General features: G+C 40.0%; 1 protein-coding gene across 1 annotated transcript in view; it reads right to left on the bottom strand.

Moving 5' to 3' along the window:
• Positions 1-5,432: 5,432 nt before the first annotated feature.
• LOC111662483 (thyroid hormone receptor alpha) overlaps positions 5,433-20,163 on the bottom strand; it is a 105,932-nt gene continuing 91,201 nt past the window's right edge. The window contains exons 10-11 of the mRNA XM_023416360.2: positions 19,449-19,707; positions 5,433-15,924 (exon numbers count right to left, since the gene is read on the bottom strand). Of these exons, the coding sequence (XP_023272128.1) occupies positions 15,674-15,924; positions 19,449-19,707 (510 nt within the window). The 3' untranslated portion in view covers positions 5,433-15,673. The remainder of the gene's footprint in view (positions 15,925-19,448; positions 19,708-20,163) is intronic.

Below are 20,163 nucleotides of genomic sequence, written 5' to 3'. Positions count from 1 at the left end.
ACAGGTAGATCCATTTTTAGACTCTTCATCAGACTCGCATCAGTCCTTGCAAACTCCTGCTCTGAACACAAACACTGTCCAACACTAACCAGAACATATCATATCGTACTGAAGTTTTGAAGCTAATTCTTGCTCTTCAGATTTCATGGCAGTTCATGTAATAGTGGTGAACCAACCAAATAACCGACAGCACGTACCCAGTGTGGCTAAAAAGCACAAATATGAATGAGTTACACTTCTCATATCTGGCTAGCTTCTTGTGCACCTCTGCTCCACTCACACTGTAAGTTTTGAAAAGGATGGAACCGATGAAAATACAATGAGGTACATCTTGACCTTTTGTAAAGCTGACAGTAAGTCTACATCACTTACGCCCCGTTCAGACTGGATTTATTTCCCCTGGGAAGGTGGGTGATTTTAATATCACCTGCCTTAGTCAGTGATTTTCATCCCCCTGTGTGTGTGTGTGTGTGTGTGTGTGTGTGTGTGTGTGTGTGTGTGTGTGTTTTTCCACCCCCACCTCAATTATAATTACATATAATTACCTTCTGTTTTTCTGTGAACTCATTTGTCCTCCTGTAATATAAATCCCATCCGCAGCGACATGCTTATATTCTAAAGTGGTAAATGGACCGCACTTATATGGCACTTATTGACCACTCAAAGCGTTTTACAATGGAAGCCACATTCACCCACTTTCACACAGTGCTATTTCCTACTCATTCACACACTAATAACACATCGGGGGCTTTGTGGGGTTCAGTATCTTGCCAAGGGACACTTTGAAATGCGGACTGGAGAAGCCGGGAATCGAACCGCCAACCTTCCAGTTAGTGGACAACCTACTCTACTTCCTGCGGGCAAAGTTATTTCCACTGAAAGAGATGCTTGTTCTACTACTTTTCTTTATTTGACTTCTGTGTCGAAACAAGAGTAAGGCAAAAAAATGATGATGCTAACGTGTAAGCTAATGTCAACATGTAGGCAAGACCCCATAAAAGATTCTCAAATGTGCTGTTACAATGTCAGCTACGGGAAGGTAATGCTGTTCTGTTCTGAGCCCTGTTTTTTGGCCTACACTTTACATTTTGGCAAACTGGTGCCATTAAAAGTCTGCCAAATTAGCTTTAGCATTTCCTGTTTCTAGTATACCCATGATATCCTTTAAGCTTTTCGTGATGGTTGGATTTTGTTACTTTTGGACAGAGCCAGGCCCCCTGTTTGCCCCAGTTTCCATTCTTTGTGCTACGCTAAGCTAACTAGCTGTTGACATTAGTTTCATATTTACTGTACAGACATGAGAGTGGTTCTGATTTTCATATATAACTCTCAGCAAGAAAGAAAATAAGTGCATTTCAACCGAACTTTCACTCAAAGGGGAAAACTGGATCCTAAGAGGTTAAAAGAAAAACATCATTGTTTAGCATTTTGACAGATAATGAGTTTTTGTCCCAACATGGATTTTACGTCAGAAAATATTGATCTCAGAACATGATGATAAAACGCATTATGTAATCAAGTCATATGCACTGAAAACAGCAACACGTGTTCATAAATCATGTGTGTGAAAGTGAGCATGTGTTCTTCTAGGAATTTACAAACTGAGCAAAAAATATTATAAGTTATGTCTGTGAATATGAGCATCATCATCAAAATACACTGTTCTATTTTAGAGGCTCGCTGGGAGCACTTTTCCTTTAGTTGAGGGGAAAAATCTGTAATGGATGTCCCAGTCTGTCAATCTGTGTCTGTGTAAGAGGGTGTGTGTGTGTTTGTGTGTATGTGTGTCTCACACACACACACACACACACACACACACACACTATCCATGTCAGTCTGCGGCATGTCTGCTCTGTACCAGCTGTGCCCTTCTGTGTTTTTTGGAAGGGAAGGAGGGGGTGGTAGTGTGCGTGCATGCATGCGTGCGTGCGTGCATGTGTGTGTGTGTGTGTGTGTGAAGGACTTCGGATTGGTGGAGAGCAAAGCTGCTCATTCTTACATCATCTCCTCCACAACAACCCTAAAACAAATTTGACATCGACTGGCTTTCATGAGTCTCGCACTTTGTAATAATTTAGTAGTTTGTTTCCAGATTTAGCATAAGTGCATCACAGATATCCGTTCAGCCTGTGCATGTGCAGTATGATTGTATGTCACGCTGCAATACTGCTAATGGCTTTTAATTCCACATACGTAGATGGAACATACAAGGGGATTTGGATTCAGGAAGAAAGATGTCTTTGATATAAAATCAAATTAAATGTGGACTAATTTAATCTATCAAATCACTCTTGATGTGTGTGTCACGTACCTGGTTAACAACTCAGTTACAGCAGACTGGGTTTTACTGTGCAGCACTGACAACAGCCTGTAGGATTGGTTGTGTCAGCTGACGGCAACCTGAAGTGCTGAGAAGGGCCTGTTTTACTAACACACGGGTTTTACTAACATCAGTGGACAGAATGAATTTATGACCCTGCTTCAACTCCAGTATAATAAGAAAGAATACCACACTTAATGATTTAGCCTCTTCATTCATTCTGCTGTGCCTGATTCTTGACTGAAACTGTGTCTGAATGGAAAAGACCGTTATTTTCTCGGTAATTGCACATTTAATCGAACTTGACAGATGTTTGACTACACAAGTCGCCGCTGATGGGTTCACAGTGTTGTTATTCTTACTGTACTCTTCTCTGTGGAAACTGCTAATGCAATGGCTGCATAATGTAACAACTGCTAACGCCACAACTGAAGCTAATCACTGGCTTGCAGGAGTTAAATGCAATATATGAAGTAATAGAGCAGATAGTAGTACACATGCTGAATAATTGAACTGGAAAGTAAATATGCATAATTATGTTCAATATATTTGACAGTTTATTTTGTCATTTGGTGGATAGCATGGCTGAACTGACTAGTTATGAGGCCCCAGGGCAAACATTTTCTGTTTGGCCCCTGTTGACCAGCCAGCTGAAGCCTGCACAGCTGCCTGTAAGAATAATACCTGGCCCGTTGTTTTTTAATCACATGTAACTACAGCGATGACATGAGATCAGTGTGCACGATGCTAAATCCAGAGTTGGTCGGCGTATTTATCGCTTATAGCCCTTTTCCATCGCATGGTACCGGCTCAACTTGACTCGATTCAACTCGGATTTTTTACTTTTCCATTGGGGAGAAGCTGTAAAAGGCACCTGGTACTCGATACCAAAAGGTGACGTGAAAACACTGCAGATTAATGATTGAGAGAATCGGCACCTCTGCGTCATCATTGTATAAGCATGATGTTCTGAACACGCTATTTTTAAACAGATAAGTGACTGTACACCGTGCACTGTCGCCTGTTAGTTATTGTACAATACTTTTTCAAAACCTCTCTGTGGTCAATTGAGGAGGCGTAGACGTTTCTCTGTTTGGTATCCCTTTGATATCCTCTATTGTTCATGTGTGTGCCACATTGAAGATGACATCACGATAGCTTTGTGTGTCGTCATAGTAATGACGCTGGGGAGTCGGTACCATGCAGTGGAGAAATGCTAATAGACTGCAGCTGCTGTAGGCCTAATAGCACTAACAGAGCTGCTGTAATCCCAGATGATGAGATAAAATAGTCCTTTATTAGTCTCACAGTGGGTGAGACTAATAAAGAATGGTGCATCGTTCCTGGCCGCACTGCAATTCCAGGTTGATGCATGGGGTGAATGGAGAGAGCCTTTTTTTCAGTTCCCAGTTAAAGATTCATTTAATTGTGTCCCAATTGTCCAGTAAAAGAGTAAACTGTCTTTGTTAAAACTGAAATGCCTCATCACTTTAAGTTAACCTGCTATACCTATATTTGCTTGTGCAAATATAGCAAATGCATTTGCTCTCTAGACAATATTTCATTATTAGAGAAGCATAGTTTTGGGTTCTACAAATAATGTTTTACTTCCAAATATATGGACAAGGTATCAACATACTGTACTTTTGTGTACATTTGGTCTGTGGCTGTTTTTCATGGTTTGTGTTGGTCCAACTGGAGGGAAACTCTCTTGATTCCCAGCCCCAGCCAAACACCTTTGGATTGAAATGAAACTGCAAGTCAAGCCCGATCTCCCAACATCAGTGTCTGACCTCACTGTAATACTCTTGTGGCTGAATTGGAGCAAATCCCTGCAGCCAGGTTCAGAAATCTTATGGAAAGCCCTCCCAGAAAAGAGGAGGCAGCTATAGCAGCGGATTAATAAGTTAGTAAACCGCTTTTGGTGCTTCCAATCATTTGAAGAGAATAAGACTTTCCGGGTGTGGCACTTAACAAAATGCATCAGGAATGTCAGTTCACACAAAATGCAAAATCTCATCATCATCTTACTTCAGCATATTGAACAGAAAATTTGAATATAGTGTTACAGTGACAATGCTTTCAATTGATTTAAGCAGCACCTTCCACAAAAGTCGAATAATCTCCCAGATGAACTGACGCGAAACAAAACTAATATTAATATTTTATATATATTGACCCCGCCTTGCTTTCTGGCCTCATGCCGGGGCATTGGTGGGGGGCGGGGGTGGATTGGGCAGGAAAGACCTTCGTCCCTGTTAACAGATAAAAAAAGGAAAAAAGATGGAGCTAGGTCATTGTTCGATGGACAAACTGGACTACAGGACAAACCAACAACAAAAAAATAAAACAGAATAAAGTGTACATAATAATAATAACGATAATAATAATAACAATGATAATAACAATGATAATAACAATAATAACATCATGAAAATAATGAGATAGAAGGTTGAGGGAGGGGTGATCCTGCACTGGCCCATCCTGACAGTCTCCTGCTGGGGCCTCTGTGCACATTGCCGGGGGCAGGGGGGGAACCGAGCATATTGAATGATTATATAATGATTATTAGTATAGCTACATCAGTATCATACTACTTAGTTATTATTATTATAAAGATACTATTGCTACAACACACACACACATTTACCTTTTATTCATATATATATATATATATATATATATATACACAGTATATGTACTCGTCTTATTATCTTATGTGTGTGTGTTTTTCCATGGATAGTCACACGTATGTTAGCATCTCTATCATCTTATACAGGCTATCTTTGTCATTTTTTTGTCAAACTATTTCACCAATAAAAAATAAAAAAACAATTTGTCATTAATATCAGGTAAAGAAGTCACACTGAGATGCTGCTGAAACTGATGTCACAGTGACACGTGGAGCTACTTGGAAATCAGTAATGAAACGCTAAACTCACAATACTGTCCATGTGCATTAGTGTGTGCATATTTTAGAGTTTGTTTTATCATGGTTAACTTGCTTTTTATCTTTTGTGTGTGTGTGTGTGTGTGTGTGTGTGTGTGTGTGTTTGTGTGTCCATCAGTCATGTGTACTGTCATACTCTCGGACAGAAACAAAGTAGGCATATTGATATCAAATAATTTTTTAATGCTGAAAATGAATGTCACATAGCCACAAACACAAACAGCTTTGAGCCATTGAGATGCCATTCTGTGATTGTGCCATGAATGATTTGTCACAGAAAACAAGACAAACAACAACTGTGCCCATCACAAACCCATGACCAGCATTATCAAATACACCATCCACCTCTCCTCTGGGGCGGTTCAACCCAAATCTCACTCAGCTTTACATTCAACACTGTGCTGTGCCAAAAAAAAAAAAAAAGATGGCTGCTTTGCAAACAGGAAATAACCTACTGCTTGCGCAGGGCCTCACATGATGTCTCTCAGATTCGCTAATTAGGGCCGGGTTGTGTGCTTAGTGCATTAAGCTGCTGTGAAGGGGAGCTGCAGGGAGCACCGAACAAAAACAAGAGAGGACATTGTCATCATGGGAGTAGTAGTACAGGACTTGACGTCCTAAATCTTTCTTATTCAAGGCACAATTTACTGGCCTGTATTAAAGTACACTGGTCACAAATACAAGTGTGTAATTGCATATTTTCACTTGACAAGATTTGAAGGCTTGAAGGGGAAAACATCTCTCTTCAAAGCTTTCGGGAGGCGAGGTCACCGTTTTTAATTTCCTTGCCATTGCTGATTATTTGGAGACTGTAATTTACGCGTTTCATTTGGCCAAACTATTCAGTGCACTGCAACTCGTGTGTTGATGAGGCTTCAGTCCTCTCTTGGTTTGTCAGAGCAGAACACACGCAGGAGAAGTGATAAGTATCTGCCAGCTGATGACAGCATGGCGTCGTATTTCATGCTGTGAAAGTGCTGTAATTTTGAAACATTTTTGCTGGAGCCATGTGAACCTGAACATACCCTGTGAGGATTTATACCAAATACCCATCCTCTATAATTTCACATTTTAAGTGCTTTTTTTCCCCCAGTATTCCATTTCAGGGATGTGGGAGACTCCAGTAACTCAAATCTAAACTCTTCAAGCCACCAGTTTTTAGTGAAGAAAAATTTGGGGCCACATCTTAATCTTCCTGAGAGCACTGTTGGGTCCATACTTTGCCAACCACTGGTGATTTTTCCATGCTTGAAACTGATCACTCCGCCTCCTTTAACTTGGGCACAAAGCAGTGTGATGAGGTATGAAAAGTTGTATAAATCTCTTTTTTTTTTGGTTTCTATTTTGTGATCTTTTAAAATGTGTTTCTTAATGTCTTTCCTTTTTGTAAGTTGAGGTTTGTCTTCCACCAAAAGCAAGATTTTTGTCACAACATTGAGATTAATATATGGCAGATTTATACATCGCAAAATGAGCCCTGATCTAAGGTCAGATTAATTTTGAGCAATCTAAAGGCTAGGATCAGGAGCTGGGGTTTTGTTTTGTTACTGTTTTTTTTGTTGTTGTTTTTTTATTGACCCAGATCAGGGGTAAGAGCAGATGCCCAGCTTTAAAAGTGATACAGTCCAAGCAACCGTGGAAAGCAGGATTCAGGTTCGTTCACATTCAGCTCAAGTAACTGGATGATGGAGCAGGAGAAGATCTTTGAATTTTTATCTCACCAGAAATTTATATTTTATCTAAAATTTCCCTTGCAAATGAATTGTTGGAAAATAAAAAAAATTAACATAATGTAGTTACATTTTAAGGTTACGCTGCACAATCTGAAAGTCTTTTTGCTTTGCCTCATTGACTTACTATTAATGATGAATCATGTTGTACCAATACTGTTACATTATTAGGAGATATTTGGGGGAACTGTTTTTGCAGTCAATGGGGGGATTCAAATAAAAATATGAATGTCTTGCTTTTTAAAAAAGTTAAACCTCCCCACATGTTCATACTGTCTGTAAAAAAACAAACAAACATATGTATCAATTGTGAATTATTTAGAGACGCTGTATGTAAAGCGTCTGTGAGATGAGCATGAAACAAAAACATAACGTTCATCCCCCTTCCCCACACCTGTAATTTTTGAACAGTCCCTAAGAAAAACCTTTAAGCCCATTGGTCCCTACTACTAAATATGAGAGTGGGAGCAGACAGATAAGACAGATAAGCAATGTACATGCTAAGGGTTTGCGATACAATATGTTGATGTATAGATGACTAGTGATTTAAAACTAAACTAAAACTACGAATATGAGAAGTTGAAGACATTTTGTGGCTGATTTTCTATTGAAAGGATACAACATATTTCCTTTACAGCTAATCATATACCAAAAAGCAAGATACATTAAACAAGTTGTCAAGTTAGCAAAATAGCTTGTTAGCTGTGGATGTATGAGTGTGCAGGAAAGGTCTGTGTGAAGAAGAAATTTTCTTTCATACCTAAAACAACTTTAACAAGTATGAGTGTTCGTAAATAGTGTGTAGAAATGTTGGTTATTGAAATGCTAATTACTCAAATGTGGCTAATGGCTAATTGCTACTAAAAGCTAGTAGTCATTAACTAGAAGCTAGTAGCCATTAGCTAGATTCGAAAAAACTCCTGGAGGAAATTATAACCATTGCTCAATTAAGATGAATTTAAAGATCACAAGAAAGTATATTAATGTATATTTCCAATGTCTTAGCCTATCATAGGTAGTAACTGACAAAAAAGGCGGGAAAACTCAAATGTAGACTTTAGATATTGATAATCAGAAAAAAACAAGAAAAAATTCAGAAGTATGATTTCAAATAAGTGCAAAGTTTTTGTTACTGAAATGTTATAGTTTGAATAACAACTATAACAACTTACATATATTAAAATGTTAGCATACACACTGAAAAGGTAGTTCCAGTACCAAAAGTCTTTATCAGTTGCTTGTCACGGGACCAATGGGCCTATTCCTAAATATTACTTTCATATTGTATTTAAGAATGTGCAACACTTTTTTCTTGTAGATTTTAACGCCAGAATGAGGCAACTTTAAAATTCAAATGCTATATTTGATTAGGGATAAACAGCTGACAGTTTTAAGGATCTTCTTTTTCAATTAGCTGAACTGAGGGTGAACTGAACCCTGACCCTTGGGTGATATTTGAGCACTAGCTACCACTGCACCAACGATGGTTTGAAAGTGCATATACAGCCATTTTCTCACAGTAAAGCATCAACACAGATAGACAAACATTCACTTACCAAGAAAATCAGTTGCAAATTAATAATGACATCAAAGATTAATCATAAAAAAACAGCTTTTTCTCTATCCAAAACAAAGTCACCTCATCTCTTGCTTTACATTGTTCAGGGCTTTCAGTCCTCACGCCACAACGCTTTTATAACCATACTATATTTTTTTTTAAAAAAGGGACTTTTCAGTAGCAGTCTGTCACATGATTGGGGGTTTTAACCTCACCCGCAAACTCATCCGCCTTAGAATAAGCAGAACAACGAACACTTGGTGCACAACGAAAGCAACATCAACAACATCAAAAACAATATGTGTGGGACTTCACATCGTGTCTTTAATCGTACAATTTCAGTATTTTACATTCCACATGTGGACATATTCCTGCAGGGATTGTCGTCTTTCTCCGCCAAAGGGTGCTAGGATGAGTTGGGGTAGATTTTCTGTGAGTGTGTGTGTGTGTGTGTGTGTGGGAAGGGAGGAAGGAGGTGCACGCTAAGAGGACAGAGTGAAATAAATAGAGAAGGTATTGGGGATGTAAGACTGAAAAAACAGGAGAGCAGAATGGGAATATTGGGGGGGACGGAGTAGAGATGGAAGGACTGGGAAAGAGATGTGAGGAGGAGGGAAATGATGTTTCCCTGGGTAAGTAATAAAAGTAGTAGAAGTAGTTTGTTTGTGGAAAACGAGTTGCATGAGAGTTGAACTGCTTCAGAGTGGTTGTTTGAGTTTTGTGCCATGTTGCAGCGGCAGAGCTTAGCATCAAGTTCACATTTTAGTTCATTGTAAACGTAACGTCACCCTAACTTTAATCTAAGAGACGGAGAGAGAGAAAACACAATTCTGTGGTCACTGTGCAGATAAGATGGAGACTCAGCTACTTTCGCAGTTTGGCAGGGAAGCGTGGAACGTGACAGGGTAGTGATACAGAGCACAACTTTTTAAAGTGCCTCAACTGTTGCTGCGTTTGTCAAACAGTGCTTTACTGTCACAAGAAAAATTTTTTTGACTCTGTGGCTCTTTTCATGGGAGGCATTTCAATTCAGCTTTGCCTGCAAAATTGCCTTGTGTACCACCGCCTAGGCCATGTCAAACATGCAGAGCAAATCCATTATTAATTATGAATTTTGATACACTACAAGTCAAAAGTTTTACGCCACCTCTGTTTTTCCAGTTGTTACTGAAATTTAGAGGGTAACGTCTCAGTGTTTCTGAAATTAAAGCAAAGAACAAATAAATAATAAAGGTTTAGTCTAAATTTGCATCTTTCTACAGTGGAAATGAAACACTGTCTGGAAGGTTCGTCCAAACACCGTTGCAGACGTTCCCTACAAATGTGTTGCACTTCTTTGCTTTCCAGTTCATCCCAAACCAGCTCCATGGGGTTTAAGTCTGGAGACTGTGCTGGTCTTTTTTCAGCTCATCTTGCTGTAGGATGAACCTCTAACCGACCGGTCTGTCTTCCTTTGTTACTCGTCTTTTTCTCACCATTCTGAAAGCAGTATACAGTCCTGCAGTACTGATGCATCAGAGGGTGTGGTAACACAGTTTGTTTCAACACTGCCTTTGTACAGACACAGGGTTTGAAAGTCATCAACAATAGTTGTTTGTATTAACCTTCAAGGCTTCATCTGCTTCTATTGCTGCAGGAAAGCTGGAAGTCAAACAATATCTTAATCCATAAAAGAGAACTGTTTACATTAAGTTTGTTTTAAGTGACCTACATTTTTTTACTCTTACCTTTGAACCTTTTAAGGTGAATCATTGGACTTGAGCTGCTTTAATTTCAATGTAAACTGGAAGAATTGGGGTGTTCTAAAACCTTTGACCGGTAGTATCTAGCACAGTAGCTTATGAGAAAAGAAGAAAGTTTCATGGTGTCCTCTCTCATGAATGCAATGAACAGAGGTAACGAAGCCTTAAAAAGGTAGAAGCAGCACACAGTGCCATTAGTTTGTTCCAGCATCTCGAGTTGTTGGCCATGCGTACTTGGTTGTGTTGCCACTACGTCAACCAAGGCCGTACAGACAGCAAATTAACATTCTGTCCATACACAGATTCAATCTAGTCAATTAAATCTAAATCTACACTACTAACTAACCAGGTTTAGAGAACTAACAGGGTTGGCCTGCTGTCTGAACATATAGCATTATGATAGCTAACATTGATGTCTGGGTAAAACTGCTTTTTGGTGAGGAGGATGGTCACTGACTATCGGTCTGTCTCTCTGCTATGCTGGTGCAACTGATCATGACTGAAGGCAGTGTGCTCTGTGGTGCTGGTGTGCATTTGTTTTTTAAAGGACAGGGGGAGGATTTCTCCAGTGATCATTTGGCTAAGAGAGAGAGAGAGAGAGAGAAAAGAGAGAGAAAGGCTGTGCTGCCAGCTCAAATCTAAATCTCAGTTCATGTCAACTATGTGGACAAGACCTGATCTCATCTTTGCAGTCCCAAGATGGGACCAACATTTCTCTTGTTTAAGGTACTTCTTGTGCGCTATGAAGTGATGTAGAGGTATGCAAAAAGGTGGGTAAACTATCAAGATCAGTTGGTGATCACCACAAGGCAAACAAGCATCATAATACATTATGACGTCCGTTGAAAAAATAAAAATAAAAAAATCATAAATATTACTTTACAGATATTAGTACAGGTGGCTCAACTGAGTTCTGACACCCTCTGCTACATGACTGGTCAGACAGACTCATTATCTGATTTGAGCTGGGAGCATTAATTCAGCCACAGATAGCACTAATGCCACATAAGTGTAACGTTTCTATTTATATATCTATAATATCTAATATATGTATATAACTTTATGGTGTGTATTTTCATTGCCGGCCTCTGTGAGGCACATGAATACGCCAGAATTACTAAGACAGCGGTTCCCTGTCTGAACCATTACCCGGTTGCAACATGGCTTTCATTCACAGTGATAGTGAGCAGAGTACGGTATGTGTGTGTATGTGTGTGTGTGAGTGTGTGTGCTGCTGCTGTGTGTGTTATATCCCTGTATAATTAGCGCTTATGGTTCTATTTAAATACCCTGCAACGTAGATTTGAACACTGAGAGTGGCGGCGCCTAAAGGCCATGTCACAGTCCTTATTGGTTTCGTCAGGTAATCAGGAGATGAGTTAATGGACCATGTGTGTTTTTATGTGTGTGTGTGTGTGTGTGTTTGACATATTCTAGAGAATATTATTAAGACTGCTAAAGACAGGAAAGATGTGGGGGGAGGGGATAAAGGGAGGGTTCAGGTCTACTAAGGGATACAGACATTGTGGTTTTAGTGCAACAGAAAAAAACCTGATAGTTATTTGTAGTGGATGGCAAGTTGGGATGTGGTTGGTGGAGTTTATTTCAGCAGTGATTAATTCATAGTGTAAGTCTCTGGGATAGGACAGATGCTCAGAATGTCATTTAAACGGCCCGGTGTCCATTTCCACTGCGTCTGCCAGCGAAGGATCTGAAGATGTTCCGTAGGTGCGAGAAAAAAGGTTCATTTTATTGTGGTGGTTCGCCATCGACTTGGCCTGAGTCACATCGCTACCCACCACAGTTGCTTGCTCACTGTTTTTTTTTTTCCTCCCGTCGGCCAGGATGAAACCATATCCACAGGCAAATACTGCTGACTCACTCGTTGTTTCTTGACTTCCCAGTCACCACCCACATAGTCCGTTGGCCTGAGCCAATCGGACCAAAATGGCTTCAGCTGCAGTTCATATGCAGTGCACACTGCAATGTCACAAATTCACCCCTGCGCTCTTTTCTGTCATTTCAGGTTCCTAAATAAAAACAGACTCCAAAGCGACTGTTGGTCCCGTGTGGTGCGTGATAAAAATGAAAAAAAAAAAATAGGGGAGAAAATTACAACGTCTGCCATGTCAGCTGTCAAATGTTGATCCATGGTCCGTTTAAAAGACCTGCTGTACACTGTCGGTGGAGCAGCACACTCAATGGGTCCATGTTGGCAACTCATTTGTGCACTACATGTACATATACAGACGGTTGACAAATGAAATGAAAAACCAATATCAAGTGTCTTAATAAGGTGTTGGGCCAACATGTGCCACCAGAGCAGCTTCAGTGCTGCGCTGATTTTACAACTCTGAGACTCTTCCAAAAGACTTGGTGTTTTGATGATGGTGGTGGAGAGCGCTGTCTAACACGTCAGTCCAGAATCTCCAGAATCTTGAAACATGAGTCATCGAGCATCTTTGTGACCGACGCTCCTGCCCCAACAGTGAACCCTCTTTCAAAGTTCCTCTGATCTTTTCCCTTTGTCATCTTGATGCTGAATGAGAATCAGCTGGGCCTGCTCAGCATTTTTATACCTGCCACAGAGCATGACTGGATGTTAATTGCTTCATGCAGCGCACCTGTGTGCATTCGTTTCTCCACTAATTTCTACAGGTTTTCCTTTTAATTCGTCACCCGTCTGTACATGTTTATATACGTGTGCATGCATGTTTAGTGTTGCAGACCAAGGGGCAGCTGCACTGAGATGAAAGGTGAGGTAGAATCTGTCAGTTTCAGGCGGGACTTGAGACAAGGTACAGGCTGACGGGGGAGGCCTGCAGAAGTAAGTGGCGACATCCCCTCTCACCACTACCATCTGCTAGCACTCGACCTATCACAAGACAGCTGGGAGGTGAGGAGGAGGGGCTACGGTACAATTAGGAGGGCAGGGCTCCAAAGAAAAGACACCCGCACACACACGCCCGCACACACACGCCCGCACACACACACAAACACACACACACACACACACACACACACACACACACACGGAGGCAGGAAGTGTGGTGCAGCCGAGTGGTTATTCATGAGGAAGGAGAGATGATGATGAGAAACAAAGTTACTGAGGTAATACATCAAAAAACAACTGAATGGGTGTGTGTGTGTGTGTGTGTGTGTGTAATGTGCATGTATGTGTGTGAGGTACTGAAAACAAGAGGTATGTGTCAGAGAGGTATTCTAGCTATATAGATATATATGTATATACATTATAATTATTATATATATATAATATATATAATTAGTTTCTTTTAATTAAGTTTTGTGAATATAATTAATTTACATATATATATTTTTTAAGTACAGTGGGTGACGCTGTAAAATGTAGCCTGTAGTTACAATACAGTTCACTTTGAAAATGCATATAATGTATTAAACCATTACAACAACAGTTACTTTTATAAGTTCAAGTCTCAGTTTTGCAAGAACAGGTATAAAGCCTTGTGAGTGAAACAGTGCTTTCTGTAAACATATTGAATGAGGAATTTGCTGTGAACTATGAACACAACAATGAAATAACTAGCTAGTTGCTAACAGCTCTGTTTTGGTCTCCACCGACATCTGGTGTTATCACTACAAGTGACCCCTTTTATATGCGAGTAGTTATGTGATCTTTTGTTAAGATCAAAATATGAATCTTGACTTGAATTTGTTTTAGCTTGATTTATCTTGTTTGGGTAGTTTGCTACGTTTACCATTTTTAACTTAAGCAAACATGCTAACATTTGCTAATCAACACTGAGCACAGCTGAGGCTGATGGGAATTAGTTTTAAAAGTATTTAGTCATAAACCAAAGTACTGGCGAAACTGACATTTTGACAGAAAGACATTACAGTTCATCCTCAGCGGAGATTTAATGGCAAATAATCTGACTGATGTTGAAATATATTACTCTGGACCCATGTTCCACATATTGGAAAATAAGCTCATTTACTTTACCTGCTGAGCGTTAGACGAGAATTAAGCTACAGCCAGAAGGTGTTAGCTTAGCTTTGCTTAGCACAAAGACTGGTGGCAGGGAGAAACAGCTAGTCCGGCTGTCCAGAAGTGACTCTGCTTCCCGTCTTTGTGCTAAGCTAACCTAACTGGCTGCTGGATATTCTTGGCAAGAAAGTGAAGAAAGTGAATAAGTGTGTTTCCAAAAATGTCGCGCTATCGCTGAAGCAAACAACAAACACTTACTATATGATATCAAAACACAATTTCCTCTTCTGCTGCTGTAATCAAACTCCCTAATCAGTCTGTTCACAGCAAGCACTGTGATATTCGCACCATCTTATACCCTTCAATTTATTATTAACACACCTATTATTTTATATATGAGACTTAATAATGCACACAGCAACTGTTGTGTCACACAGGTTAGTGTGTATGAATAACACATTACGGTTTAAAGGTCTCATACAGAGTGTTCCCACTGCAACCTCGAACGCCAGCTGAGAGTTAAACAGGTAAGTGAGCATGGTTTGTCACTGGACTCCCACCACCCACACAATAAATGAGAAAATACATTTCACACGGTATGAGGTAAAAGTGTAGGGGTGCATATTGTGCACGTACTCTGTGTGTTACTGTGCGTGTGTGTGTGTGTGTGTGTGTGTGTGTGTGTAGTAGTACAGACAGAGAGAGATAGAGAGGTCAGTACGTGAGGGAGGTAGGTTGACAAACACTCACAGGGCCTCGGCAGACTGAGGGGTTGGGATGGAGGTCAGACGCCATTGCAGTTAAAGAGATCTAAGGAAGGAAGGGGAGGGGGGGGCTGTCTCAGGAGCTAATGGTCAGGTCCCAGAGATATATATATTTAAAAAAAAAACAAAAAAAAACACTTTTCTGAGGTGAGAGGTGGTGGTGGATGGAGAGGAGCCATAACCGAGCTCCTCAGGTTGCATTAGTCGCAGGACCAGAGTACAGCTGTTTGTCCCTACAGGTGAAAAAGTCCTTAGTGTGATGAGCTTTGTGTTTGCATATAGTTATACTGTAAGTCCATGGCAGTATGTTTGCAATTTAAATCTGTGATTATCTACGAATGTGTGTTTCCTCTCTGAATGACAAAAAGCAGAGCCAGATTGTCAATGTGTTTCTCCCTGGTGATGTTGATGTGTATGTTTGCTGGTGGCAGGTGGTGGGTCTTGTGGGTGTTTGATTAAAAAACAAAACAAATAAAAACAAAGAAAAAAAGAAAGTTTACAGGGCACGTTCCCACTGAAGAAAAAAAAAATCCAGTTTTTTATTCTCCACTTGTCCTTCCGACACACCTCCTCTGCTGTCAAGGCCACCCCATATTCCTTGCCTTATGTGTCCAAGGTTCTTTTCAGGGGGCGCCGTAAAAATCACACTTCCTGGTCCTCAAAGACCTCCAGGAAGAGCGGGGGGAAGAGTTCGTTGGGACACTCCACCTTCATGTGGAGGAAGCGGCTGGCGTGGCACGCCCCGATCATGCGCAGGTCTGTCACCTTCATCAGTAGCTTGGGCCAGAAGTGGGGAATGTTGTGCTTGCGGTAGTTGATGTAGTGCTCGAACGCCAGCAGGTAGGCCTCCTGGCACTGCTCGATTTTCTCCACGCTGGTCAGCCCTGAACGGTCTGCAGCGATAAAGAGAAGAGAGAGAAAAAAACAAAACCTTTTGTACATTTAGGAACAGGAAATATGGGTGAGAGTGATGCAACAAAGATCACCGGAAGGACTTTGGAGTTCATAAAGAGTGTTTCTATTCACCTGAAACGGAGTGGAAAATTATCAGGAGGCCGATAACAAGGCCCAATCCAAACACGTGATCCAAAATGAGCAGCCACAGTCAAAAAGCTGAAAGTGACTTCACTTGGATCCATTTGGTCCAAGTGGCAACCCGCCGCGACGTCACCCATTGCCAGAAGCAGCCCTTGGTGGTATTGCACTTTAAGGCACTTCCGCATTGGCTTCACTTTTCAGACCCGGAGACTACGTCCATTTTTATATACAGTTTAAGCTCCAAACACACCCAGAGCTCGTCAGTGTATTTTACAATAAGCCAGCGGTAACTTAAAGAATCTGAAGCCCAGAAAGGAAACCACCAGGATGAATGGATCTGGGAAAACAATGAAGTATTGTAGCTTCATTGTTAAAATTAGGTGATATTTGGTATTGATGTATTTGTATGACAATGTCCTTGTTAAAGTGAATCTTGGAAAATGGGTATTTCCCAAGGGTAGAGAACATTATCCCTATTTGAGAAATGGGGATAATGTGCAGGATCCAACAAAGGATCCACCTATTGGAAGGTCTTCATTCAAGATAAGACTAGCATCCAGGGGATGAGAGATGTTTTCCATTCGAAGAAGGAGCCTTCAATTAAGAACTTAAGGCTAAATGCACGAGCAGGAAAGCCTTTAACGGGGAAAAAGATGCTATGTGTAAAGAGAGAAAGGCATTTGAGGGGGAAAAGTAGGAGAGAAGAAACAGACATCCAGAGGATGAGGGAGTCTTCTGGCAACTATGGGACCAATCAAAAAAGCCATTACAACCAGAGTTGTCAACATGTCAGACAATTCATCATTCACTTCACTTTGGATCTGTAGGGATGAACATGGCAGCTGCAGCTGCACCAAGAAATGTGAACATAAAAGATGGATAAAGTGATGGACTCAGACACTGGCTCACTGAGCCATTCCAAGCATTCAATTAAATATGTATAGAAATTGCACAATGACATTAATATGTATATACTATAAATAAAGGTCTGCTCAGTTTAGAAAGTCTAACACGATATTTTTTCAGGAAATTAGGGGAAGATTTCAGCAAAAACATAGAAATTTTAAAAGAATTCATATTGAATTCATATGTGAAATAAATTTATTAATGAAGTTCTTGCTTGTTGATGTTTTTTACCATCAACAAACTCATACCTGGTATGAACAACAACAACAGCAACATGCACAGTATTGTAATCTTACAAGAACAAGGAGATTTTTCCAGAGTTTGTAATTAATTACGAAACTATTTCTGTTTGCTTTAATCAACAACATAAATAATAGAAATGTTTATATGTTGCTGCCCTTGAACATTGACTAAGATCCATCTAAAGATATTAGATATTAGAGTTTGTGCTTTTCTTATTATCAATTCTAATTACACTAAAACACTAATTGACCAAAGTGTCCTGTTAGCGGCTTATGGTAAATTTGAAAAAAACATGCTCTCAATAGAATTTAATTGCAGTCGGTTTATTTATTAAACACCTTTTCGATGACAATAATTAAGTTATGAATAAAACGAAAGCACATGCGATGTACTACACTGACAACTGCTTTGAAGTCTAACTGTCAAATCTTCAGATAGACACTAAAGAGTTTGTAAGGCTAATACATACCAGTCTCATTTTGCTGCAGGTTGCACTTCTGGTGCAGTTCATTACACCAACACATCCGCTCAAAATTTGTCACATGTACCAGCAACACAAAACAAACATCATTAACTTAATGTTGGTTAAATTGATCTTTTTACCGGGTTTACAACCCGTTAGCCAGGTACGGCTAGCATAGCAAACACTAAGGTATCAGCTAGCTAGCTTGGTTAGCAAAGTGCATCCGTAATCCACATTAACTCTAATATTAATTGGGATGAGAACAGTCTCCCGTTCTCTGGTTAAAATAACTTTTGGGAAGCATCATACACATTAAAGCTGTAGAACATACAGAAAATAAACGTTTACTTACCGGAAAATCAATATCAGAATATCAGCATCCCCCCAGTCTCTTAGTACCAACAAATGAGCCATAATTATGGTGAACAGAAAACTAATTAAAACTAAATAACTAACAGCAAAACTGTCAGTGGAAAATTCCTCCTCCACCCACAAATAACAAAACAAATAACAGTAATTTAAACTGAGTCAAAACGATGTGCATGCGACTCGAGCTCTTCTCCAGCGAAGGTCATGTCGATCAAACAGGCAAAGCCAATAATACCAATCTTTAAGCCCTAGTATCTAATTAATTAGAGAAGTACACCGTACACCGTAATGAGTTGTGGAAAAATATTTATTTCATTAGAGAAGTTGGCTGTTTTTAAATGGGAGTCTGTTGGAGCCAGATTTTTTGGAGCCAGCCCCTAGCAGCCCTCAGTCACTTCCATATTGGCTTCACTTTTCAGACTCGGGGTCGACATACATTTTTATATACAGTCTATGATTTGGTTCAGTGATACTGATCCTGAGCAGCAGCAATAGAAACCCGACCTAGACCGGATGAGACCCAGTTAGACTTGGGGAACTACGAATCTCTAATCCCTAGTGACTCTCGTCAATCTTGTGTACATCCTTCCCTTGTCTGCTGCCGACAACTTATAGTATTTACGGCAAATACAACTGTTTGGATTGTTTATGTTCCACTCTGATATGTGGCTCTTCAATCACAGTCGGTTAAACAACCAAGTTTGATAGTAACTGCTCCTGTACATATAATTAACCAGTTCAAAACAGAATATAAAGTAGACGTTTATCCCACGACTTGCTGCAAACAAAATGTATTAACCAATAATTAAAAAATGCTAAATTTATATTTAGAATTTAAGCAGATTTTGTGATTAATGGTTTTAATTGTTGAAAATAAGAAAGCATTGGCTAATTTCCACTTAAAAGTAGAAATAAATTTGATGTGATGATTTTATTTTCTCAGACTTGTTAAGCTAAAATCATATGACTGCTGTCACAGGCTGAGCAGCCAACACGACTGATGCAATCATCTGGATGTGGAAAACTGGGGGAGTTCCCCCTTGATGTGGCATGTGGAATACCACTCCTTGTTCTTACACAATTTAGTGGTGCACAAAAAAGACAAATTCCTCATGTTAATGTGGGAAGGTAAAGCGCGAGTTCTGTCAGGAGATCTGAAGCAGCAAAGCCTTTAGTTGTTGTATTATTTATGTGTCAGTTATTATCTTTTATTCAAGATACTGGGAAAACAGAGTAAAACCTCCTGCTGTAAAGAAGTGAGGTGAGAATAGGAAAAACAAATCACTAAAATTAAAACTTCTTCTTTTCCAAACACCAGAAGTAATAGCAAGATGATTAGGAACATTAAATCATTTTAAATATTAAGATTATATATCTACGTCTTTATTTGTTTCTTACCTGAGCTCATGAGCAGCACGGCCTGCATCAGCGCCACCTCCGAGTCATCCAGGTTAAATTGAGCCAGGCTCTTGCCCAAATCGAAGATAGCGTCCGACACCACGCCCAACCCGCCGTTCTTCAACTGCTCACGTTTCACAGCCATCTCGCCGTTTAGCGTCAGTGTCTCGCTGTCGGGATCGTAGCGTACAGCGGCGCGCAGCGACATGATCTCCATGCAGCAGCCCTTCAGCAAGATGATCTGGTCTTCACAAGGCAGCTGGGGAAACACCATAACAACACGTGAGGTCATCAGGAAATTATATGACAGGAAATACATGATCATAGAAAGAATTTTCATCTAATAGACCAGCAAAATTTGAAAACAATTATCATCTACTTTCACATAATGACTAAGAAAAATGTAAAGCAGGTTAAGGCTTATAAAAGTGGACTAATGAAAATAATAACTGAAGGATTGAACCAATTAAGCTAATATTATAGGTGGCAACATACTGTTTGTCTTTGTGTTCAAATGATCTATTACCTATTAGCTGCACTAATCAATATGAAGAAAGGCTCAAAGGACTAGGGGTCACTCATGTTTATGAATTACCACCTGATCCTGCAGCTCCCCTCAGCTCTACAGAACATTTAGCCTCCAGCAAAAGGCAAAACTGCTAAAGAGCTAAAACTAACAAACAGATCTAAAGAAAAATCTGCCTTGTACGATGTC

The sequence above is a fragment of the Seriola lalandi genome, unplaced genomic scaffold (assembly GCF_002814215.2).
Source record: "Seriola lalandi dorsalis isolate HSWRI2012SDOR001 ecotype SW California unplaced genomic scaffold, Sedor1 jcf7180002054563, whole genome shotgun sequence".
Taxonomy (NCBI): domain Eukaryota; kingdom Metazoa; phylum Chordata; class Actinopteri; order Carangiformes; family Carangidae; genus Seriola; species Seriola lalandi.
This window is presented reverse-complemented; position numbering and strand designations above follow the sequence as displayed.